The 25,732-nt window shown below is 40.0% G+C and overlaps 3 protein-coding genes across 3 annotated transcripts; 2 read left to right on the top strand and 1 right to left on the bottom strand.

Moving 5' to 3' along the window:
• Positions 1 to 804: 804 nt before the first annotated feature.
• ATIM (timeless family protein) lies at positions 805 to 7,687 on the bottom strand. The gene is made up of 17 exons (XM_087339774.1): positions 7,514 to 7,687; positions 7,237 to 7,389; positions 6,441 to 6,600; positions 5,974 to 6,292; positions 5,756 to 5,890; positions 5,447 to 5,639; positions 4,835 to 4,965; positions 4,518 to 4,727; positions 4,224 to 4,402; positions 3,664 to 3,745; positions 2,932 to 3,570; positions 2,469 to 2,845; positions 2,255 to 2,377; positions 1,828 to 2,133; positions 1,503 to 1,625; positions 1,283 to 1,411; positions 805 to 1,212 (listed from the first exon to the last, which is right to left on the bottom strand). The coding sequence occupies exons 1-17, from the start codon at positions 7,605 to 7,607 to the stop codon at positions 963 to 965; spliced, it is 3,603 nt and encodes a 1,200-aa protein (XP_087195900.1). The 5' UTR covers positions 7,608 to 7,687; the 3' UTR covers positions 805 to 962.
• A 1,069-nt stretch (positions 7,688 to 8,756) lies between these two features.
• Positions 8,757 to 11,704, top strand: LOC147866978 (pentatricopeptide repeat-containing protein At2g33760-like). The gene has a single exon (XM_087339773.1). The coding sequence runs from the start codon at positions 10,055 to 10,057 to the stop codon at positions 11,150 to 11,152; it is 1,098 nt and encodes a 365-aa protein (XP_087195899.1). The 5' UTR covers positions 8,757 to 10,054; the 3' UTR covers positions 11,153 to 11,704.
• A 1,954-nt stretch (positions 11,705 to 13,658) lies between these two features.
• Positions 13,659 to 16,616, top strand: LOC147866977 (uncharacterized). Its single transcript, XM_087339772.1, has 2 exons — positions 13,659 to 15,335; positions 16,106 to 16,616. The coding sequence occupies exons 1-2, from the start codon at positions 13,844 to 13,846 to the stop codon at positions 16,447 to 16,449; spliced, it is 1,836 nt and encodes a 611-aa protein (XP_087195898.1). The 5' UTR covers positions 13,659 to 13,843; the 3' UTR covers positions 16,450 to 16,616.
• Positions 16,617 to 25,732: the final 9,116 nt, after the last annotated feature.

Here is a 25,732-nt window from a genome sequence, read left to right as displayed (position 1 = left end):
TGAGTTAACTATCACGAAGAACATTTTCTTGACCAATTTTTATCTTGAAACAAGTCAACACATGATTTTAGATAGGAATGTTCTAGTAGATATGGTCAAGTTAACAATATGTAATAATTATAAATGACTCTTTGGCATTTTGGTAAAAAGAAAACTTATTCACATCTCAAGAAAAGTATCAAGAAAATTTGAAGGTATTACGACATTTAGAGACCTCATTCACTTGAGCTTGCTTGAAGAAGAATGAGAAAGATACATGAGAATATGAGATCAATTAAAGAAGTTGCTGCCATTGTAATATGATTGTGCATGGAGGGTTCTATTACCTGCCGTCCCATGTTCAACTCAAACTTCCACTTTATTAGTATGTACTACCTTACAAAATTAGTGTTATTTTCAAAGTTGAGATGCCAAGTACAATTTGTCAAACCATACCTCTAGAGTCTAGACACACACTTGCATTATCATAAGGAGACCAACATCACCACACATAATGCTTGAGATTTTGAATCGAAAACCTTACATATTTTGCGGAGAACATGACTATGCTATTACATATGTTGATGTTTTTAATCTAAGGGCTACGCTAAAGCAAACTATAGAATATACAAGGCATAATTTGTTAAGATCAAATTAGGTGGGAGATGCCTTAGATCTTTCTAGCAAGACCTCCATAGCTTAGATAAATGTTTTATTTAATTCTATATCTTTCACATTAGGCCAAACAATATGGTACGCACCCATCTTGATCTCTACAGTCATGCTATATGTCAACTAGAAGTAAAGCATGACATGGTAGCCCCATGAAAAACAATCTTCAATTTTATTCATATACAGATGCAAAATTTGAAGGTTGAGGTGACAAATGAAGTAACATATCGAGCTTCCGAAGAAGAGTTCGAAACAAGGTTTAAGGAACTTCAACCCTCGATATAAACTAATACGAGAAGACTTTTGGGGGTTCATATTTCTTCTTCATCATCAAGCACAAATAAGGTCCTATGCCTCTTGTTGATATTGCTAGAAGTTTCTTGTGCATTTTCTTCCTCCTGATCATCTTCCAAAGATCCTTCAAATGGAGCTATGGATGTATCTCGATCAGAGAGATTATCCTCGAAATGGGCTGTAGTTGCATGTTCATCAACACGTTTATCCTCCACAAAGGCTCCATCTACCTCCATCTTCATTGTCGCATCACCGGTTGCTTCTCTTCTACGACAAACAACAAACAACAGTTTTAAAAACAAATCAATCAAACAAGATAGAAAACATGAGGCCATACAAAGTGTTGCGAGAATCTCCATTGATGTGGTCCATGCTGCTGGAAGGAGATAAATGTTTTTTGCTCTTATCTCTTCCTTCGGATTGATCATTTGATTTACTGGACACTTTTGCCAAGCGTGACCGCTTCCTTTTTTTCATCATAAAGAGAATAGTAAGTCTTCCACTTCTTCAACACAACATTGTAGACACATTTGATGTATATGGGCATTAAGTGGTACCTTTTAGCAACAAGAGTTTGAATAGGTTTATCATCTTCTTCTTCTTCACCATGTTCATTAGCTTCTTTTCCAGAACTCTCTTCTACAAAATCCCTCTCTACACGTTGATGTGCACGCATTTTCCTGCAGTAATAAACAAAGTTCAAATTTTATAGCTATGCATTCGCCATTACAAAGTCCCTATATTTCAAGTAGCATTGATGATATGGTCCTACATAGAGCTTAAGGACTTTTTGCACTTCATTTTATGACGTTAAGAAGAGGTTGAAGACTTAATGCACTAATGCTATGACTGTAAGCAGAGCTTAAAGACTTGAAAACATACTCCATTATTTGAGTAAGTGTTTCATCATCAGATGATGAGCCCTCATTGGTGCCTGACTCTTCATCTGAATCCTCCTCGGAATGACATATCTTATCTTCCTTTTTGCTTCTCTTTATCAGCTTCCTCTTTGGTACAATATCATCATTTAGATCATTTCCTGATGTTTGTTTCTTGTTTAACTTTCTTCTAGTTGGAGGATTTAGGTCCATGGATTTTAGTTTGCGCCGGACATGTGCAGCTGTGATTTTCCCTTCCGCATCGATTGCTTCTGCCAGAATATTACAGCATCTGGTATTCTCCTTGTACCTTGAGACAAAACAAGAACAAGGAGAAGAAGAAGCTACAGTGAAATTCATAGTTCAAACAACCAATAATTTATAAGAGTTTTTTAACTAGATGAATAAGCGTCCCAGTTGTTAGAACTTACTGTTCGAACAATTCTTTTAGTTGTGCTTCCTGTTCATCGCTGAATAATCCACCTTTCTTTCTCTTGCCTTGCTTAGTTAGTCTTTTCGGCTTTTCAGTCATTGATTGAGACATGCCATTAATCCTACATTACAAAAAAGTAGAGACAATGAAGATGGATTAATCTTGTGTGCAATCCATTAAAAAGAATTTCAAATACAAGTGATAAATCTCACCCACGATCTGTCATTTTCTCTATTGAACCCCAAGGTTCGTCATCAGCCTCATCATCTCCAAGTGCATCAGCCAAAGACTGTGTTGGAGCCTCAGCCTCATCATCGCCAAGCGCATCAGATATGGACGTTTTAGTTCTGTTCCCATTTTTGCCAGTCATCCTCTTCAAAGAATGGGTCTTATATTCCACTGTGATGAGATGGCAATCATTCCGATTCTTCCAAAAGAGCACATCAAGAAACAATAGAGGCTGAGTTTTCAATTTCTTAAAGAAATTTCTCACTAGCTTTGTCAAAAATGCAAAAAGCCTTTGATGTTCCTCTACTTTTGAAGCCTTTTTATTCGAAAGAATTTCATAAAACGTCTGAAACAATGATAGCTGCACACAGGAAGAAACGATACAATGCATGGATCTCAGAGAACCATATTTACCATCTCTCATATAATTAAAACCAAATACAATACCTGGAATAGCATGGGTTCAAGCTCATAATCCTTACAAATCCTCTGCAGCATACAGAGGATGTAGTGGTTTGTAGCCACTGTATTACTCATAAAAGATTTCAACAGCCAGCAATAGTTCCTAATCACAGTGTTATCTGCAAACTTAGCAGCACATTTCCTAACATCAAGCGAAACTTCTTGATTCTGTCTTTCAATCTTGTATTCCACTTCCTCATCACTATCATTTTCTATATCTTCTCCATTTTGTTTGCTTAGAGGAGTCAGAATGCATTCTTCATTTTTTTTACTTGGAGGAGTTGGAACATGCGTGATTGATTCATTAATGTGAACAGCCATGCCTTCTGTAGGGATGGCAGAATCTTGATTCTCAACGAAACCTTCTGAAAAGACTTGTTTCAAGGAAGTGGGTGTAGTAGTAGTGTTGTTATCAATTTCATGCTCCATTGCAGTTGGATCAACGGCACTTCCATCCAAATGAACAAGTGATTTAGACTGACCACCATCGATGAAATTAAGATCCGGATCAACATTCCTTTCTAAAATATTCTCTGGGCGAGTGGTATCCGATTGATCTTGATCTTTCCCTGTATCTTTTGCTTTTCTTTTCTTCTTAGCTGACTTTCTACTTTTCTTTAAAACCTACAAAGTTCACACACACCCAATAATGTTATGTCAAGAATATGCTACTGTGCAAATTTACAAAGTCTGGAGTATTTTGTTTAGCTAACATACCCTCAAAGCACCATCCTCCTTTGTCAAGAACTCTATAATACGGAGTACTACATGTACAGTTTCAACAAGATCAACCAAATGACTGCAACAATTACATGCTTATTAGGACAATATTTTATTTGGCATTTAAAATGAATAATTTGATGTTAACACTTGTACAAATACTCAAGATTTGTAGAACTTTATGGAACTCCATGGAAGGTGAAATAGCATAAGATTGACATGTTTAAAATCCTACAACTACAAAATGTTTGATAATTGGAAGTAAAGAAGGTGGTTATGCAACAACTTCCTTTTCATAGAAGAAAAAATGACATTTGTTTTAATTATGGGGAACATGGATAACATTTTGCTAAAATGCACATGTTTGACTAATGCTCTAAGAAGAAGCATCACCTGCGACTAAAAAATACTGGATCTTCAGAAGTAAAAAAAGGGTTGTCAAATAACAACTTCCTTTTCATAGGAGTAAAAAGAAATGTTGCTTTATTTATGGAGAACATAGATACCATTTTGCAAAAATGCACACGTTTGACTAATCCTCTAAGAAGAAGCATCACCTGCGTGGTTGCTTGTGTATATCAAATGACTTCAATAGGTGCAGGAGAAAACTCAAAGTCCCATTCTCTGTCTGATCATAGAAAACTTTATATAGAAGGATGCGTGCAACTTGTACTTCTTGTTGTTCAGACTGAATTTGATCTTTGGCATCTTTGAGAACAACATCGAGCAGTCGAATCTGTGCATGTCATATCAATGATACAAGCTAAGCTTTAAGTTTTTGTTTGAGAAAGATAGATCAGATAACATGTGTAAAACTGTGATACTTTTTATTAATCTATGAACATCAATACCATCTCTTTGAACAATGAGCCCGTTATGGTAAGAGATTTCCAATCATTAGTTTCTTTTGCTCCTTCTGCATATGTATGCCATCGGGATACAACCATTGCAAACATGTCTTCATCCATTGTTGATGCTACAGGACCACATAGTTTCCCTTGAAATAGGCAACTCGTATTGGAGTCCAAAGTATCCGAAATATCTCTATTTTTACAGTCAGCCTGTATAATACTAAGAAAAATGAATTATCTGAGACCAAACACACAAAAAAATCATTGTTTCTATAATACGTGTTTGAGAAGTTTTTAATTTCTGTGTTGAATAATACCTTCAAAATCGAGAACTTGTGTCGCTGATAAGCTGTGAAAAACTTGGCGACCTCAAAAAATAATGCCACATCTGAAGACTGAATACCATTTCTCTCTCTGGAAATATCGTTTTTGACAGATTGCATTACTACTGTTTAAAAAAGTGAAGTGGCAAATAGTATTAGGCTTAGAAACAAAATATTGGTTGCTAGAGAACAATGAATTGCTAAACAAAATATTGATTCTAAAATATCAATATATATATATATATAGCAGCATGATGTGGCATTGGTAACACTCATGCTTTGCAAATTGTGGGTTCAAGTCTCAAGAGACGATTTCCTGTTACACTTGATATAAAAAAGCTTGAGGATTTGTAGTTTAAGATTGTGCAGACTAGAAATTTGTTCCTAAAAAATGGATTTACAACATTGACATTGTCACTGCATACTAGTAATCTATTGTAAACGATGGCTTTATAACATTGACATTGCACACTAGTAGTATGACATTGAAAAATGGCTTCACACCATTAACATTGATAAATTCTTCCACGACACAAAGAATGAATGGTTATTAAAAGATGATGCTAAAAAACAAACCCATGGGGCAAAGTCTACCAAAATACTTACCATTGTATGATCCTGATAAGATTTGATCTGCCAGTGTGTTGAGAAGTTCTAAAACTTTTCTTTCTGAAGTTGTTGAAGCAATCCTATCACATGCTACACGTTTTACTGGCCCATGTTTGAACCTTGGTCCTTTTAGCACAGTCTCAATCGATGACTGAAAAGGGTTCCTCTTTAACATCTGCTTCGAACCATCCTAAACCAAGTGGATGAAAAAAGAATCTTGAAACTTGAAAATGAAACACATGTAATGTATTTATACTTAAAAAGGAAAGAAAAGAGAAAAATGTAATAAAACATTTTTTCACATACTTCTGCCACTCGCACAAATGATCCACTAAATCGGGAATGACGAGAAAGCTCTCTAAGCCGGATCTCCCTGAGTTGTTGTTGCTCCTCTTCTGCCATTTCTCTTAATAAACCACTAGCTTCTTTAGATCTTTTATCCTGCCATGACATTTGAAACTGTAATAAGACCGAAAAAAGTATGATGAATCTATAGAATCAAATTTGACAAAAGAATAGCTTACCCTCGGATTCGAATCATTTACTCTAGCAATCTTTTCTGGGCTCTGACCCCAGAATATATGATGGAAAATCTCGAGAAACAATAAGCTGTCTTGTTTGAGAAGTGCAACAGGTCCAGATAAATAATACGCTAGTGCTAACAGAAGATCCATAACATTCTCCTCGAATAAATGTTCAAGTAGTTTATCTCTTATGGATAACACTCTAATATTGTCAGATGCAACAATCTTTTGGACTGACACATCCTGTATGTCCAAAAGGTTGCGCATCAAAGTAAGCACAAGCTGAACTACTTTCCAATCATCCTCTGAAAAAGTATGACTGTAATATCACATTAAAAAAGAACATATCTTAGTAAGTAGTTGAAACCATGCACTGTATTTGCACAATTGACAAAAAGTCATGTGATGACAAAACAAAAAATTTGAAAAAATATCAGAGGTATCTACATGTATCATTGAGTAATTACCTTTCCAGATGTTCGAGTGGCGTTTCAAGTAGTGTCATGATAACAGCTATTGCATCGTTATGCAAAAATGAAACTTTGAAATCTAGCATATAATCCACTTGTTGAGATACATTCTCAGACAATGGGTCCACAGGCATTGTCAAGAATACGATCACTTTAACTATTCATAAAAAGAAAGTGAGACAAATTATTTTCATCTTCAGAAATTAAGTTTTAGTGGAAGTGTCAATGCAGACAAGCATGTCCTAAGCATCACATTTCATATCACCATTTCTTCATAATTTACCATATTGTCATATAGCATGATGATCATAACAGAAAAGTGCCAATTCTTCATCAATTAACTCGGCAATTGCAGAATCACATTGCTATTTCTTCATCAACTAGCTTTGTGATTGTAAAACCATTTCATAAGTTCTTCATAAACTAGGTTGATTATTGTAAACGAATAGTTCCAAATCTTCATAAACTATCTTGACAATGGTCAAATTCTACATTAATTAGATTCACAATTGTAAAGGCGCACTCTCAATTCTTCATCAACTAATTTGATGATTGAAAGCACGATGTGTAATTTCATTGTAACTCAGCTTGATGGTTGTAAAAGCAATTTGTGAGATCATACTCTGATTTATTCATTAAAAATTGCATTTATTTTTCGCTACAAAGCTTGATAAGCTTAGAAGTAATAGTAATAGGTCGAATAACAAGAGTAGTGAGAGATTAACAAGATCGATGCATTACCAAGGAATATTAACGAGATTATGAATAGGATTGATTTATGAGAAAAACGAACCAGCATTAATGACAAGATCGAGGTCATCCCGATATTGGGAGATGATTGGGACGAGATCTCTTCCAACAGTATTCCATTTTCCTAACTGTCTGAACACAGGTCTACTACTCGGGTGATCTCTTCTCAGAAACCTTTGCAAATGCTTCAAATTGTCTGCAATTATTATTTTTTACAGAAAAAGAGCACATACATAGATACATGTGAGAAGAAGAATATTCCATAATTTACAACTTTGTTAATATGTAGTTATAAACAGATGGATCTGAGAAACTTATACCGAGGCAATAGTCTCCTTTGATGTACTGGGCATTTAGTTCTTGAGATGGGCAACCTAATCCAGCACACACGGTGTCTAATCCTTCTATCTCCATAGCCAAATATCTGTTCTCTCTCACAATCTATCTATCTCGCTCGCCCTCTCTATCTATGTCTAATCCTTCTATCTCCATAGCCAAAAATCTGTTCTCTCTCTCTCTCTCTCTCTCTCTCTCTCTCTCTCTCTCTCTCTCTCTGTGTTTTCCTCTGTTCTCTCAAAAATGGCGCCAAAACCTCTGCTCCTCTTTTGGGGGGTTTTTGTATTTACCAAAATACCCTTGTGTTTTTCAGAATTCCTTCAAGGCCTCTCGCCCCCATGTGGTTTTTTGGGCATTTCGTATTTACAGAATTACCCTTGTGTTTCCAAAATTCCTTCAAGGAAACTCTCGCCCCCATGTGTTTTTTTGGGCATTTCGTATTTACAGAAATACCCTTGTGTTTCCAAAATTCCTTCAAGGAAACTCTCGCCCCCATGTGGTTTTTTGGGCATTTCGTATTTACAGAAATACCCTTGTGTTTCCAAAATTCCTTCAAGGACCCTCCCCCATGCAGTTTTGTTTAGCCATTTAGTATTTACAGAAATACCCTTGTGTTTCCAAAATTCCTTCGAGGACCCTCCCCCCATGCAGTTTTGTTTAGCCATTCAGTATCGACAGAAGTACCCTTGTGTTTCCAAAATTCCTTCGAGGACCCTCCCCTCATGCAGTTTTGTTTAGCCATTCAGTATCGACAGAAGTACCCTTGTGTTTCCAAAATTCTTTCGAGGACCCTCCCCCCATGCAGTTTTGTTTAACCATTTAGTATCGACAGAAGTACCCCCATGTTTCCAAAATTCCTTCAAGGACCCTCCCCCATGCCGTTTTTTGGGCATTTAGTACGAACTACCCGTTTAAGTTAAGTCACGAGAACAACCAAGATCATGAGTATTTTTTTGCATTAGGAACACAAACACTTCTTATTCATTGTCTTGCCGAATTTGAGTCATCACATGGCATACATACCATACCTTAAAGGGTTTCTTCTATGAAGGAAGCAAGGGCATTCCTGTAAATGTACAAATGTATGAGGGCATTCCTGTAATTTCCCAACAATTAGGAGTTTTCTGTTCAATACCAACAACGCTTAATCTCACCCAGTTTCTCTGTTTCTGATCAGTAAACCCTAACTGCGACGGGGGAGGAGGTCTGCATCGAATCGTAACAGCAGAGAAGAATAATCATCATTTGATTTTTCGAGAAGAGAGAATGACTCAGGCCTCAGGTGATAAACCCTAGTTCTGGTAAGGCATTGGGTTTGTGTGGGCGATCATGAAACAACTACACTAACACCGTACTGGGCTATCCCGAAACTAAAGGAGAAATAGTTTGAGGTATGTAGGCTATGGTGAAAACTACTAGAGAAACTCATTGAGCCGTGTGAGTATATTAAAACTTAAGGAAAATGCATTGGGATATGTCGGTTTGTGGTGAATATTAACGAAAAATGCATTAAGATATGTGGGCTGCGGTGAATTTAAAAGTAAAATGCATCAAGTTACGTAGGCTATGGCAGAAGTACGAGAAGAATTCATTGAGCTATGCTGAAACTACTAGAAAAATGCATTGAAATACATCAGCTATGGTACAAATAGTATGGTAATGCTAAACATGTTGGGCTGTGTTAAAGTTACCACACAAAGAATGTATCAGGATATGTGGGCAACAGAACAAGGCAAGTGCTCAGATAACCCAAAAAATGACAAACGCAGCTCGGGTTTAGTAAAAGTGCAACAGAAAGAATATATTTAGCTAGAGTGAAATCTTATGGTCTATGGTACAGATGATATGGTAATGCTAAACAGGTTGGGCTAACATGAAGTTACCACACAAAGAATCTATCAGAATATGTGGGTGACAGACACAAGCCAAGTGCTCTCATAACCCTAAGAAGGACAAATGCAGCTTTGTTTTAGTAAAACTACAACAGGAAAAATGTATTTGGGCTATTGTGAAACTACATGAAGAACATATTGGGCTGTGGTTGATGGTGAAACTAGTTCCAGAAGCTTTGTTGTAACAAAAAGAATGTATCAAACTATAGTGAAACTACGGAGAAGAATGTATTTGGGCTATTGTGAAACTACATGAAGATCATATCGGGCTATATGTTTGATGGTGAAACTAGTTTCAAGCCTCACTGGGAAGAATATACCAGTCTTCACAGGCAGTAATGAAACGAGCTTCATAAACATAAATAGGAAGAATGCAATAATAGTCTATGCAGGTGATGGTGAAACTAGTTTTATAATTCTAAACAAAAAGAATATATCATTCACCTATTTGGATGAAAGAATATACTGTTGAGCAATGTGGGCTAGTATGAAGCTAGTTTCATAGCCATAAACAAAAAGAGCATATTGACTGGGCTATGATGAAACTAGTTTCATAACCCTAGAAGAAAGGAATGTATTGAGGTATGTGGGTAATGTTGAAAAGAGTTCCACAATCCTAACAGGGAAGAATGTATGGCAGGGTATCGTCGATGGCAGGCAGAATGTATGCAGATTCAACCACAAGTTCCTTGTATCATATACAAAGACACACTTGCATGGATGGACAAATTAGGCCTAGATGTGGACCTAGGAACTTATGCATCTTTGCTTAATCTCCATACACAAGGCCGATCGTTGTCCAAAGGTAAGCGCGTTCATGCTCATATTGTCCACCATGGCCATGATCACCAAATCTATTTGAACAATTTGCTTATGCTTATGTATGGTAAATGTGGTAACCTTCCTGATGCACAGGCCATATTTGCTCACATGCCAACTCGAAATGCCTTCTCTTGGAACATCATGATGAGTGCATGTATACAGAACAATGCCAACCATGAGGCTATTAAAGTCTTTTCACACATGTCTCTCCATGGGATGAAGCCAGATAAGGTTACTTTTCTTGGTATTCTTTCGATTTGTGCAAACCAGGCGACTCTTCGTGTTGGGAAATATGTGCATAATGTTATTGTTGAAGATGGAATTGAATTGGATATAACCATAGGAACTGCTTTACTTCACATGTATGGGAGATGTGGAACTTTGAATCAAGCCCGAGAAGTGTTCGAGAGGTTACCGAAGAGAAATATCGTTGCTTGGAGTGCCATGATCTCCACGTGTGGTCAACATGGAGAAGGCCACGAGGCTGTACGGCTTTTTCGACATATGCAACAAGAAGGTATAATACCGTGTGAAATCGCATTTATCGCCATTTTGTCGGCGTGTAGCCGAACTGGCCTTATTGATGAAGGGTGTTATTTTTTCTCTTCCATGTTCATGTCAAGGCATCATGGGATTAACCCAAGTGAGGAGCATTATAATTGTATGATTGATTTGCTTGGACGTGCTGGACGATTAAACGAGAGTGAAAGATTGTTGAGGAGTTTTGAGCCATCATTGATGTCTTGGATAACCTTGTTTGGTGCTTGTAAAGTGAATTTGGATTTACCACGTGCTATTCGTGTTGTGGAGCATATTCTTGCATTGGATCCTGGAAATTCGATATTGCATAAATTACTTGTGATGATTTATTCAATAGGGGGGTCAGATGTAGATGCATATATGTTTTGATGCGTATTGTGACACCCAACCAATACGTGCAACTAAAGCAGAACATGAGATAAGTCATAGATGGAAAGGAATCCTAAAGCCTTGGAATTAATTGGATGCACATAGATCTTGGTATTTGAGATATCACGATGGAATTTGAAAATGTTAGAAATTTGTTTATCTTACTGCATTTGATTGAACCTCATGCAATTCTGGAACAATTTTTTTTTTCCACACAGATTGTGGCAAGATGTATCGCATATGGTTTTATGCCTTATATATATATATATATATATATCTCATTGCGAAGATTAACGTGGTCTCTTCTTGTATTTAATGCAAGAAGTAATTAATTATTTAAGGTAAAGAAATTTCTTGTACCAATATCGAAAGTTGATCACCAGAAGTTGCATACAAACATGAATCTAACTTGCAACAAGTAATAGAAGAGGATCAATGGTGGTGATCACAATTTGAAAACAAAAGCACTTACGAGGTAGAATTTTTTGGTAATCAACAGTGACTTTTTCTAATATAGTTGGTCACACCTATATATGGGTCAAGTTGGATTTATTTGATTGGAATAGCAGGAAGCGGTTTTACCTCTGTTAGTATTGTTGTAAATTCAAACCAACATGATTCCATCATTTCATGAAGTAGGTTTTTCTAATACCTTGCAATTATTATGGGGCTTTTACAACAGTAATAGTGTGGAGTCCATTCTCTTTTTTGCTTTAATGAGTATGTATTGAATCTTGAATTTGAAGAGACAACAAATAATCTCTATTTTATGAGTATGTATTGAATCTTTAACTTGCAGTTTTCAAAGGAGACAACACACAATCTCTATTTTGTGAGCCCAAGTTGAACACACAACTATTTGATATATTAATCTGAGTATTTGGATTTCAATAATGTCATTTGATGAGTCTATGAGCAATAATCTATAGGGTTGTCTAAAGTCTTGTGAGTTCGTTCGCATTGTGTTTTAGCAAGTAATGTTTTGCTAGTTTCTTGATGACATCTTTAACAATCATCCCTATGAACCTATTGACATTTTCATTGTCATTCCATGACTATTTAACGAGCATTGTTTACTTGTTTCAATCCGGGAAACGTTCACATTATAAAGTCCTTAAATAGTATATTGATGCACATCTAATTTGTTTATTTTAAATTGCTATATTTCCCATGAGTGTTGGAACATTTACGCATAAGCATTCCTCCATATATGAACCTTGATGTAGGACAACTTGTGTATATTTCTATGACACACAAGTTTGTAAGTTATTTCAAGCATTTCTTCTAAATGTGTAATGCTGATTTGATTAGACTCAAGCTATTTTCATGTCATGAAAGGACATAAACTATGACTCTTACCTTTTTCTATGTGAAAGGTTATGTTTCTATATGATAGCATTTCACACATGCCCATAAGAAGTGACATGTCTTGTTTCACTTGTCCTAACCTTTTTATACTCAAATAGCCTTTCTATGTAAACAACCAAAAAGTTAGAGTTCCTCCCCCCCAAACTTTTTGGAACTTTTCAAATATAAATCATATACAATTTCATTAGCAAGAACTTACTGGTTATGTTGGATTCAAACACTCAAAATGGCGTTAGCAAGGAGGGAATATGTTTTGGTTTCTAGGAATAGATTATCCTTGTGGACGAGGATTGAATTGAGCAAAGTGCATTCTAGTTTGCTATAGCTTCAAGACGACATTATGGGTTGACACATTATGTTATTACATAAAATAAGATTTTATGATGCATCCCACAAATGATTGGGTATAGATTTTTGACATTGATTTATTGAAACAATAGAAAGTTCTCAATCACACAAACATGACGATGTACCTATGTTATTTGTTTCGGTATCGAACAATGGGCTTTGATGTTATGTTCATCATTTAGCTCAAGATAATGCACACATGCCCTCTCAAGGAGATTGGTCACGTTTTTGTTGGTTTGCATCTAGGGTTTTCCCAGAGATAAAGATGATGGCTATCATAAGTACATCTATAATTGTTTGTCATTCCAATTGCCATACCCCCATATCTGACCTAGGTGTTGAAAATGATAAATCAAAGAAGTGTCCCATCACCATGGACTCCTTGTTTATGCAACAATGCCAATAATCTACTACTTAATCATTCAAGTGTAGTTGAGACTCTCAAGATATAGTAGTAATCTCCTTTGTGTCCACGAATGCATTATGAATCCTACATTTCTCAAAGAACAAATCAACATTTTTTCGACCCACATGCTACTAAAAAATGCTACAACTCCACCTTCTTGTGATTAAAACAAACAAACAAACCATTGGCCAATGCAAAAGCAATTCCATACCTTGGGGAGGCAATACAAATCATGTTATCCTGACAACCACTGTGAAAATGTGAAGTGGACATATCACAACATTATGAGGATGTCAAAGTGTGAACCCAAAACCTTATATGTATCATGTTGTGCCACATGCATATATGACTGTGAGTGAGTGTGTGTGTTTTATTTTCTGTTTTGAACATATGGTATGGTGTGACATGTTTGTATGAGTGAGTAAGGTTTGGTAAAAGGTGTAGTTTGTACATAATTGCACTAATAGAGGCCATAATCATGGGCTCCTATAGGGCCCAATACATATACATATATACTATATTAGACATGATGATATGAAGGAAGGGGGTCCTCTTGTAGCACCATCACCATGGCTTCTAATGCTATGGTGATGGGCACCAGCAGCACCAAGCCATCCACAAGTCCTTGCCATAACCCTAATTACTACACAGATGATGCAGGCCATGGCCATGGCCATGTCGGTGCCGGATCAGCAAACACGATTGCTCGCCGACTCTCGGTGTTGCCGTCGATGGTGATGAATGTGGTGATGTCTCCGGCGGCCAGCACTTGGGAGAGATGGAGGAGATTGGCAGATCTCTTCCAATACCTCCTCATGCTTGCCCTATACCTCTGGCTATGGACGGTACCCTCCCTCTTCCTCCACCTCTTCACCCCACCAGCTTATAAGAACCATTATGGCCACTTCCACCTCCACCATGCTAATAATGGTAGCAAGCGCCGGAGCAGCAACACCCCTCATGCCCCCACGTCTCACCATTGGTGGATCTCCGGTGCCGGCAACAATAATGATCCTTCTTGTGGTGGTGGTCTCCAGGTGAAGGCTAGGTTTCTAGAGCATCTCGGAGCGGCCAATCTCCGGTCCACGGAAGCGGCCCCCGGCCGCGCGCTCTTTGAGATCCTCCGCCTCATGAGCGAGATGGCGGTCGCTTCACCCAAGTATGAATTCGCGCGGAAGCTTGCCGATTCGATCATCCACGGGGCCTTATCCGGTTCGGCTTCTTCGGCTTCTTGTGCCTTGGCTGCTTGTAGTGCTTGTGCCGGGGAGAGTGCGGAGCTCAACACCAACACCAACACCAACGTTGGCCCGGGCCCGAATTCTTGGGCGCGCTCGCGGGGCTATGTGGAGATGGCCTTGTTGGCCGCATTCGAGCGGAGCTGCCGGTTGTTGATGGAGAGGATGGAGAGGGTGGAGGAAGAGCTGGATTTGAGTGTGGCCGGAACAGGTGTGGATGGTGGCACTGGTTTGGGTTTGGTTTTGTGGTGGTTATGGACAATCTCACCTCCTCCGGTTTGGGCGGCCATCGAGAGGATCATAAGGCGGCCATGGAAGCTCGTGACGAGAAAGGCCACGAAGCTTTTGTCGATGAGTGGCGGTGGTGATGGAGAGCTAGACCATGAGATGCAGGGTGGAATGGTGTCGGCCGCGGTGTTGCTCCGCCGGGTCCTCGAAGAAGCCAACTTGGTCGTGTTGCAATGCCTAAAGGAGGTGGCCGGTGTAGAGGTGGTTCCGGCCAAGCTGGACCCATCACATGGGCATGGGCATGGGCATGGGCATGGGCATGGGCAAAGCAAACAATTCAAGGAAGAGTACGAGACGAGCTATCGGAGAGAGCGCCGGCGCCAGGCGGTCGAGGTGGCGGAGATGATGACGGAGAAGGCTGCCCATGAGGTGCTGTGGCTGGCTCAGATGCTCCGGGATTGCGCTGCCTCGGGGAGCGCCCGAACCGTGATGATGCACGAAGCCCTGGTGACGTGGAGCCTCGTGGGCCGTCGATTGCCGTCCATGTGTCTTCGTGCTCCTTTGCCACGTGTCCAAGCCTCGTTGATCCGTGTTTGTGGTAAGATATGATGATTCACACACTTTCCCTTTTTTTAAGGTTTTCAATCCTAATAATACTATTTTCCGTTAATGATCTTCTACATATGCATTCCTCATGAGGACCTATCGATCATGTCTTTGCTTTGTAGCTAGATTTATCGGAGCGTAAATGTTGCATGGTTCCATTCTATGTACCGATTCCCGAATATGTTTTGTGATAGGACCTTCTAATTCGATCAAGAATTATATTAAGACACCTTAGAGTAAAATTAGTGTATACGCATATAGTTGAGAAATGTTGTTACTATGACACACATGTAAAGATAGCTTCTAATACAACCAAGGAAATTATATTAAGGCATCATTGATTAAGATTAGTGTATGTATATATTTGAGAAATGTTGTCATTGTGCCACACTAGTAGTAGAATCAACGCTATTAGTGTCGTGATGGTTTTTTAATTGACATTTATTTGGTACTAAATAAACTGTTCAAACAGGAGACAACATCGTTGTAGCCTTCCTTAGATTAGCATAACACATAATTCGTGGCTAGAGTTAGCACAATGAAGGAAATGTTGTGTAAGCTTGTCGTCTTATTCAACACGGCAAATGGTGTATAACATCAACACAAGAGAATGATATTGTTACTAGGATGTATGATCATATATTGCTTAGGATTTTTATCTTTTTATCTCAACAAAAATCGACAATAGGTACCATACTATCGAACATTATACCATGTTTCAACACTTTTTCTTATGTAGTCCATAAAAACATGATTTTGTAGGTCTATTATTCAAGGAGCTAAACCATGGGACTATGGAGGATCATGCGAGGTCAGTTGTTATTGATGAGAACAACACAATGAGCTTGAAGGCCAAGTTGCTACTGATGTGGCTTCCTTTATTTTGCAATGCAAGGAGCGCACATGACATCCCAAGTTTTAGTGTAAATGAGAAATCCGAGATTTTATTGGTGCTTGAGCACACAATAGCCTCACTCCCTTTCCATGAACAAGAGATTGTGCTTTCATGTTGGCTCCAACTCTATACTAGATCCCCCTTTGATTGGCCCAACTTGCAACATAGTTTCGAAAGTTGGTTGTGTTGTCATCGCATTGCTCCCTACTAGTAGATAGCTATATTGCGTATTCGGTGTGTTTGCATTCTTTTATGAGGTTTCATCTACCCCATTACTTTCTTTCCCATGAGATCACAAGACACAAAAATTATGCTTCATTTTTAGCGATTGACTTTTACTATGATAAAAAATGTATTGTCAACACAATTATTATTCAATACCAAGGATCTAATATTGTGCTCCAAAACAAGTAGTGGATGTCGAAATTTACCTTGAAATTTTTTACATGTTTTGAAATTTATATTAACATGGGTCGCTTTGATGGTGGAAGTTGTTGAGGGTCGCGAAACACCTCGGAGCAAATCATAGAGGTGTTAAGTGGTGGGATTCGGGAAGGTCCCTGTTGGGCTAGTAATAAAACACATAGGAATATACACGTCCCTATGTGAACTCATACATTCCCGATGTCAGTCATAGTAGAATATACGCTAGAAAGACTTAAATCGTGCTCTTCGCAATATTTTCTTGTTTTCGGTTATGACTTTCGAGATATTCGCAAGGATTAGTTAAATAGTTATAATCTATTTTTTCTAGTATTTTTGAAACTCTTTTAGTAAGAGGTACTTAAGGAGTTTTTTCAAGGAGGGGAGCGATGAATTCATGAGATACTAAGAACCAAAGGATGGGTGTGTGCCATCATAAAAGGAAGGAAACACATAGTGGAGAACTTTGGAAAGAGGATACCGATATCTAGGAAAGGAAGGAGAGGAGAGAGTTTGTATTATGACAATCATTTCCTTGTCTATCTATAATTATTGTTTGATCTTGAGTGAAGTTTATTAGTTGTGTTTGAAATGTTCATATGTGAGGTTGTTGATTCAAAGCTTCCAATATACAATAGTGAGAAGTGGATTTTGTTAGAAGAGGAGGATGTGTCTTGAACCAACACCAACCCCTCTTTTTATAGTTTCGTGTAAGATCACACATTGACCTAATTCATGGGGATCAGATCACATGTCTTGTATATGGATAATGGCACCCTTACTAGAGAGAGAGAGAGAGAGAGAGAGAGAGAGAGAGAGAGAGAGAGAGTTTAGGTAAGGGATCGAGAGTAAACAGGGTGATGATTAAAGAATGCTTGGTAGGTGGGTAATAATCATCTCATGGTGACTAGTCTAAGGGGACGTTGTCACGTTGTTACGCGCGTGCGTGGGGAACGAGGCAGGACCACCGGGGTCTTGGACCGGGAAATAGCTGAGAAGGAGGAGAGCGGAAAGGCAATGGATGCACTTGCACACGCACAGACACGGGAGCACACAGGAATCGGTCCAACAACACAGCGAAACGGGATGACTCGAAGTCCGAGTATATGAACACGTATGTATATAAATATATATATATATATATAAATAAATAAATAAATAAATATATCGAGACGGTTACAACTAATAGGCCGGCAAGGCGAACACCGACGCCTGTTCACTCACACACACGGAGGAGTGAGATGGAGACTCTGCCGGAAGCACACGGGTGTTCCACGGAGCAGAGTCAGCCTCCCAAAAACCTGCGCAAAAATGGCTATGGAGAGCGGCAGAGGAGAAGGGCTCGGTCCCAATCCGGCAACACCTCGTCCTCTCTAAAACGCGATCCCCCCTCTCATTCCTCTCCCTCTCTTTTATAGCCCAAGGAGGGAGCCCGTTATCACTTGTTACATCATATTAATTCTCTGTCCTTTCGGACAAAGATACAACTCGATTCTCTCCCTATTAAATGCGCGCTACCTAGGATTTCATCTCATCCGACTTGTACCTACCTACGTACCATACAACGAAAAGTGTGCTCGCGTGTAAGGGCCGATTTACACATGCTGAACTCGGTTTCCGCCTAGGGACGGTTTTCTTCGCGACATCCGTCCCCACCTAACCGCGCATCCACCGGTATGCGCCAAAATTGGGCTCTTGCTGGAGAAAACCGGCCCATGCTTTACTCCTCGTCTTCCGGTTTGTCGTCCACCTCGGACCACCCGTCGTCGCCGTTCATGCTTTCCAGATCCGGCTCGCAGTCGTGTCGTTTCTTAAACGCTTTGACCCTCTTCCCCGCTACCGGTATTGCCATCCTCGTACCGTCGAGCTCCGCAAGATGGTAGGTCCCGTTGTCGTTGGCGCCTGTCACCACGTAAGGCCCGAACCACCTCCTTGCAAACTTCCGCGTTGCCTTGTGCTGGTTGTGACAGGAACTACACGCTCCGATGAACAACGCTCGGCCACAACCGAGCCTAGAATAAAACACAGAAAACGGGGAATGAAAGCACAACACAATGGAGAGAAGAGTACACAGGATGTTTACGTGGAAAACCCAAACTCGGGAAAAACCACGGCAGCTCACAAACCACAAACTATCACTATATCAGAATGTACAATAGGAAAGCACCGAGGCCACGACCTCGAGCTTGCTATCTTTGCCACAGGCGGCGGTTACAACAGAGGCAACGACCTCTTCCTCTCTCTCACTCTCTCTGTACACTGTTACACGCTCTAATCTTGCACCAACAAGAATGACAACTACACACACTTTACTAAGTTTGCCCTAAGTCATATTTATACTAATATGACTTTTCGGCTATTTACAAATATAGCCCCGATGGACTCTCAGAAACATATTTACGAATATGTCCCTTCATCCGGTGAGCACTCCTCACCGGGCCTGCATCATCCGGCACTTGTCGGGCACACGTCATCCGGTTCTCACCGGGTCTTCCGTTGCCGGGTACTCCACATCCGGTTCCAGCCTCGTCCGAGTTTGCTCATCAGTACTGTTCTTCTCACTTCCGATCCGGAGGGATCTGTTTACCTAATAGGTTGTCGAGGCTGCTGTCATACACTAGGACCCAGTCACCTTCCTCGATTTTCTTCGGTCGCAGTCGGTGAGTCCGATCAAACCGCCCTTTGTTTTTCAACCTTGCCAACCGAAGCTTCTCCGCGGCTCGTTCCACGTCCTCCGACCTTCGCTCGAGCTGTCGAATCTGTGCCGCTAGTAGCTCCTCCCGGCTCATCTCATCTCTCCAGTCCACCGTGGCCCATGAGGAGATGGTTCACTCCGTTGGCATGATCGGCCTCTATTCGTACATAAGCTCTGTCGGCATGAACCCGGTTATCGAACTGTGCGTAGTTCGGTCCGCCCATAGTGCGTAAGGAAGGAGCCGCGGCCAATTCTTGACCTGCCCTCCGCATGCACGCACCAACGCCTTTACGATCGGCCCATGCCCACGCTCTACTTTCCTGTTCGCCTCTGGATTGTACGCCGTAGTGAGGGAGAGTTTGACCCCTAGCCGGTCGAACGACTCCTCAGCTTCCCGCGCATCCAACTCTCCCCGGTCCGCCACGATCCTCCTGACGCACCCGTACCGACACACTACCTCTTCGATCAGGAACCGGCATACCACCGCGGTTGTCTTGTTCTGCAGTGCGCGGCCTTCCACCTAGTTCGTTAAGTCTTCCCGCGCAAGCACCAAGTAACGCATCTGTCCTACCCCCACCGACATCGTCACCAAATCCACCATCCATTTGAAGTGGATGGTTGGAGGGTAGGTCGGGTGAAGCTCGTCTCGGTGTCGGACTATGGAGTGCATCTGGCCGCTTTCGCAAGTCGTCCACGAACCGGTGCACGTCCCGGTACAGTCTGGGCCACTAGTACTTCCCCTTCAACTTCTTGAACTCCTTTATCGACCCACTCTCGCCGTTTGTCGAAATGACCACAGACCCTCTTCACCACGGCCCAGTCGGCCGTCAGCTCGTCATCAGTCTCCAGCAGGAGACCCACTTGCTCCCGGTCCCTCGCATCCACCGACTTAACGAACAACAGGATGCGACTTGTGTCTAGTACGGTCTGGTCGAGCACCGAGAGTCGCGCGAAGCGTTCTTCAAACTCCCGGAGGAGCACCGATGCGTTCCTCCCCTTTTCGGGGGTCTCTACCCATTCCATGAAGTCCTGTTTCGAGAGTCGGAGCACGTCATCAAGCCTGTATTTTTCGAGGAGCCGACCTTCAAACTCTTCCCAGGTCCAGCTCTCAGCCCGTACCTCGAGCACCTCCGCATGGATGCCCGGCATCGCCACCCGAGGGAATCCGGTTAGTCGCCTTTCTTCCGGAATGTCTCTCATTACCATCTCGGCCCGGTAGGCCTCCAAATAGCTCGTGGCGTCCTTCCCACCGAACCGGCCTATCGTGCTGACGACCGCTTCAATAGCCCTATCGAGGGCGCATGCACCTTCGTGCGCACTCAATATCCTATCCACAGCCGAAGCCATGGCTTCCGTGAGATCCGACCCCCTCATCTTTCTATTCCTCTGCTGCCTGTTCACGTCGGGTTCACCAAAGATGTCGCGTTGTTATGCGTGTGCGTGGGGAACGAGGCGGGACCACCGGGGTCTTGGACCGAGAAATAACTGAGAAGGAGGAGAGTGGAAAGGCAACGGACGCACTTGCACACGCACAGACACGGGAGCACATAGGAATCGGTTCAACAACACAGCGAAACGGGACGACTCGAAGTCTAAGTATATGAACACGTATGTATATAAATATAAATATATATATAAATAAATAAATAAATAAATAAATAAATATATATATATATTGAGACAGTTACAACTAATAGGCCGGCAAGGCAAACACCGACGCCTATTCACTCACACACACGGAGGAGCGAGATGGAGACTCTGCCGGAAGCACACAAGCATTCCACGGAGCAGAGTCAACCTCCCGAAAACCTGCGCAAAAATGGCTATGGAGAGCGGCAGAGGAGAAGGGCTCGGTCCCAGTCCGGCAACACCTCATCCTCTCTAAAACGTGATCCCCCCTCTCATTCCTCTCCCTCTCTTTTATAGCCCAAGGAGGGAGCCCGTTATCACCCGTTACATCATATTAATTCTCTGTCCTTTCGGACAGAGATACAACTTGATTCTCTGCCTATTAAATGCGCGCTACCTAGGATTTCACCTCCTCCGATTTGTACCTACCTACTTACCATACAACGAAAAGTGTGCTCGCATGTAAGGGCCGATTTACACATGCTGAACTCGGTTTCTGCCTAGGGATGGTTTTCTTCACGACAACGTCTTGGCAAATGATGCAATAAGGACATTGTGTGCAAAATAGTCATGTTTTGCATGATTTAATCTTACATGACTAAAGGTGGGAGATTGTGTGCACAATAGTCTTGTTTTGTAGTGACATCAAGATCTTCAAGTTCTTTTGGGGTTGATGTTTGACTTGTGTATTTGGTTGTCTAAAAAATTGATTTTTCCCTAGGCTGATATATGTATCCAAATTCTCTTCCACAATCACATATTTATTCGTTGCATTCCACGGTATAATATCTCACCTACAATAGAAGGTTTTTATATGTTGCCCGTCAAATTGTAAATGGGAAGCTTCTTACATTTGCCTCTAAGGCATCTTCTAGTCATTGTACAAGACTAGATGCCTCTGAAGCATCTTGTCCTTATGCCCCACATCATTGTCTACGAATGTCAATGTCACTTTTGATACCCAAGCTTAACATTGAGAGCATGTATGAGAAAAATGCATGTTCTCAATTTCAAATTCAACTTACGTCATAGATCCTAGGGTAGATGGACATAATATGTCTCATAGACAAATGTCAACAAGTGCATAACCTTTACATTATTTAGCTCTTATCCTATAGGCTTTAATCCATTGGGGTTCTTAGAGAGAGATTGATGATATGGAAAATAGTCAACACAACTTTCACTAACTCTCTCTTTAGATTGGCATGTTTTAGCATTGAGATTACTAGATCAATGATATTTCAATTCATCCTTTCAACTACCTAACTTTTAAGTATGGGATTGCTAAATCAAGTCAGATTCCTTGGGTCTAACAAAAATTTGGAACTCTTTGATGATCACTTGAATGATAGAATCCTTCAAAAGCATACTAGCCAAAGTGACTATAGAGCTTAAGAATGGTGGATGTCGATGTCTCGAGAAATTACTTCTAAATATTGTGGTAAGGAACTCATAGTATGAGAATCCCCCACTTAGAAATGGAAAGTTATTGTGATGGTTGGGGTATGCATCATGGCTAGGGCATGGTGCAATGGTTGGACAATAATCTAGACAAACAAGAACAAAATACAATAACAATATTAAAATAAAAACAAACTCAAATCTGACTCACACTTGAATGGTTAAGTCCATCTTCGAAGGGATACTATTACGTGCATAACCATCAATGATCATGAGATAGGTTTTCCGTAGTTTTCCCTAATCTTATGATGAGTGCGTGTGGGTTAATTTTGAAAGGAATGAGGGTATGAATTGTAATATTCCATTCTACGGTGTGGAACAAATATAATGTGTGTTATCACTTGTCCCCTTTACATAAAGTAGCCAATGTGTACACACTAGGGGCCTAGGGTTTTTGCCTTTATAAGAAGGTTAGCAACCTTCTTATAGGGAGGCTTGACTTATGATGAGACTATGATAGTTATGGCTCTTGTTAGCTAAGCATGTGCACTCCCCCTGTAGGACCCAAGGTACGACTCACATTAACCTTGAGTTGGCTATGGGACCCATCTCATGCCGTTAAGGGGGTGGTCGAGTGATTTGGCATCCCTCTTTCCTTTCTTTGGTCTATAATTCCTTATGTTTTGCTTAATTAATTAGTTCAACTCTAACAAATAGGCTCTCAAGGAGAGGTTTAAGAAGATGCATCAACACCAAATGTTACAAACTCACATGTAGCCTATCCAAACCCTAAAGAAGAAATGAAGCACACACAAGTGTTTACTAATATAAGGTCAATTAAGTTCAAGGAGTGGGCATCCCTTGGGTTAAATACCTACACACTATGGACATACAAAACGTGGATCTTGATACAAGCTAAGAGAATTACCTAGTGCAAAACTTCAATTATGTAATGAAAGGTATCCAAAACATGTCGTCATTATTCCATTACTCCCAACAACTTCACACAATGAGGGTATAACCAACATTACAAGAACTTTGTGTGATGGCTAGGTGTATTAGTGTACGAAAAAAAGCTACAAATACTTCTGTCTAAGATAGTAAAACTTATGCTAAAAGAGTTGGTCACACTAGATCTAACCCCCTTGGAATAATGTAACAAAAGTCAAAGGAGAACAATGACTTGGATATGAAGATCCTATGAAGAGTCAATGATGGCTCCAACAATTATTTGAAGATGGCAAATGACAATATTCAACTTCCAGAGGGAATGGTGTCAATGATCTATTCACAATATATGGGGTAGAGTATTCCTTGGCATTGACGTGAAGAAAGGCTCATACATGTGACATGTGAGCAGGATCATTGAGACTTGAACCAAAGATGCTAGGATTAGCTAAGTCATCAATGTCGAAGTGCTCGAGGAAATAAAAAATTGAAGGAGTTTAGTTTACTTCCCCGGAATTATTGTGGGATTGTAAATTTCCGTGTTTGTGTGTGTGCGTATATGAATAAATTTAATTACCTCTATGTCTATGCTTGAATATAACTAATCATGTGTGTATACATATGCTTGTATGCAAGAATGCAAACGTGTATATGAAATGTAAATGTACAAATAATTGCTAGTGTGTGTGTGTGTGTGTGTGAACATATATTTATAAGCATAAGTGTTTATTTAAATATTTCTTTAGAACCGTTTATAGGTGTAAAATGTATATGCTTAGATTTATGTGTGTGCACTTTGTATTTGTTGTTTTAATATGTGTTTAGATGTGTAAATATATGTATGTTTAAGTTAACGTATAGGTATCTATGTGTATAATACTTTATGTATATAAGAAGGTGTATGTATACTGGTTAATGTTGTGTGTGAATGTAAATATTTAGATATGGTGTTTGGTTGTATTGGAAAGTGAGGGTTATTTGGGCGAACGAGGTGGTAGTGGTTAAAATTTTACCCCGCTTCTCCACCAATTATGTGAAATGCACATAAGAGTAATCCAAACCAGCTTACTTAGCTTCTTACTTATCGTTCAATTTATAGAAGATACAAAGGTACCCATTTTGGGTTGGCCTATAGCTACATGCGTGCCCAAAAGGGTGTGCTAAAAGGGTGGTTTGATAAAAGGCATGCACTTGCATGAAAGGAACACCACAATATATATCTATATATATATATATAGTAAACAAATGTGAATAACTTATTGGTTAGAGTTATTCATTAGGCTAGGAATGGTGTTGAGTGGGAATGAACGCATTTAATGCCGAAATTAGGCGCCTTTTTTTATAGAGAAAAAGAGGAGAAGAGGGCTTAATTTGGGTCGCACGTTTTTAGTTTGGGGGTTTTCTTCTTTTTCTCGTGATGAACTTGTTTTGACGGTGCGATGATTTTCTTGGTGAAGAAACCAAGGATCCATTATTTGGCGAGTCATCTCCAAATTCGCATGATTTTTCGTTCCAAGCTTGGACTTTGGAGCTGAAAATTCCAACGTGATATATGTTTGATAGCAAATAATACTAGATAGTAGATTACCAAAGTTAATTTTATACGAATATGAAAAAGGGCATAATACGTCAAAGGCTTAAAAGGTTATTTAGATATAAATGGGATAACTTTGAACTTCATTGCATGTAGTGGCTTGAAAAGATATTAGAAAGAAGGTAGAGGTATTAAACAAGATTCAACAAAGCTTTAGGATGAGACCAATAAGACGCCTTCATTGCCTTTTGTTGTAGGTAGTCTCAAACGCTCCTCTTTTACAATCCTGAGCTCCCATAAAAAATCAACAATAGTTCCTCTTTGGTCCCAAATTTCCTCCTTGTAACATGAGCTCTCCTCTCTCTTTTATAGGCCTATGGAGCTTTGCATGCAAGTCTTTGGTCCCAAAATTTCCCCTTGTAATGAGCCTTCCTCTCTTTTTTATAGGCCTCTGGAGCTCCACATGGAAGAAAATATAGTATGCTTTTTTTAGCATGCACTCCTTTTCTTCAAGCACATGGCATGAGCAAAATACTAATCACCATGTCCATCCATTTGCATTCCTCTCAAATCATCCCATTGATGTCAACTTGACCTCTCGTAGTTTATAGAAGACTTGAACCCAGGAGGACTTCTTGCCCTTAATTTAAATTGTTGTTCTACAATACTAAGTCTAGATTGTCTTCTTTATAGGCTGAGAACATTGGATTATGAAAGAAAATCCCTTCGTAAAATAGGTTTCACAAGATTTTAGAGTATTTGATTACAACGGTGGTAAATTTTCAGAATTAAACATGAACGAGGAATCCTAAATTTCTCGAAAACGAAAGAAATTAAACCCTAAAACAATAAGTATGCTATCTA

The sequence above is a fragment of the Azolla caroliniana genome, unplaced genomic scaffold (assembly GCF_043228905.1).
Source record: "Azolla caroliniana isolate FFs.n. ecotype wild unplaced genomic scaffold, voAzoCaro1.0.p SCAF_2, whole genome shotgun sequence".
NCBI lineage: Eukaryota > Viridiplantae > Streptophyta > Polypodiopsida > Salviniales > Salviniaceae > Azolla > Azolla caroliniana.
This window is presented reverse-complemented; position numbering and strand designations above follow the sequence as displayed.

Excerpts from the sequence above, each read along its gene's own strand:
- ATIM (XM_087339774.1), bottom strand. The coding sequence starts at position 7,607 with ATGGAGATAGAAGGATTAGACACCGTGTGTGCTGGATTAGGTTGCCCA. Across the intron at positions 6,601-7,236 it reads CGATCTTGTCATTAATGCTG|TTAAAGTGATCGTATTCTTG; the intron begins GTTCGTTTTTCT and ends TTTTATGAATAG. Across the intron at positions 1,626-1,827 it reads ACACTTACTCAAATAATGGA|GAAAATGCGTGCACATCAAC; the intron begins GTATGTTTTCAA and ends TTATTACTGCAG.
- LOC147866978 (XM_087339773.1), top strand. The coding sequence starts at position 10,055 with ATGGCAGGGTATCGTCGATGGCAGGCAGAATGTATGCAGATTCAACCA.
- LOC147866977 (XM_087339772.1), top strand. The coding sequence starts at position 13,844 with ATGGCTTCTAATGCTATGGTGATGGGCACCAGCAGCACCAAGCCATCC. Across the intron at positions 15,336-16,105 it reads CTCGTTGATCCGTGTTTGTG|GTCTATTATTCAAGGAGCTA; the intron begins GTAAGATATGAT and ends ATGATTTTGTAG.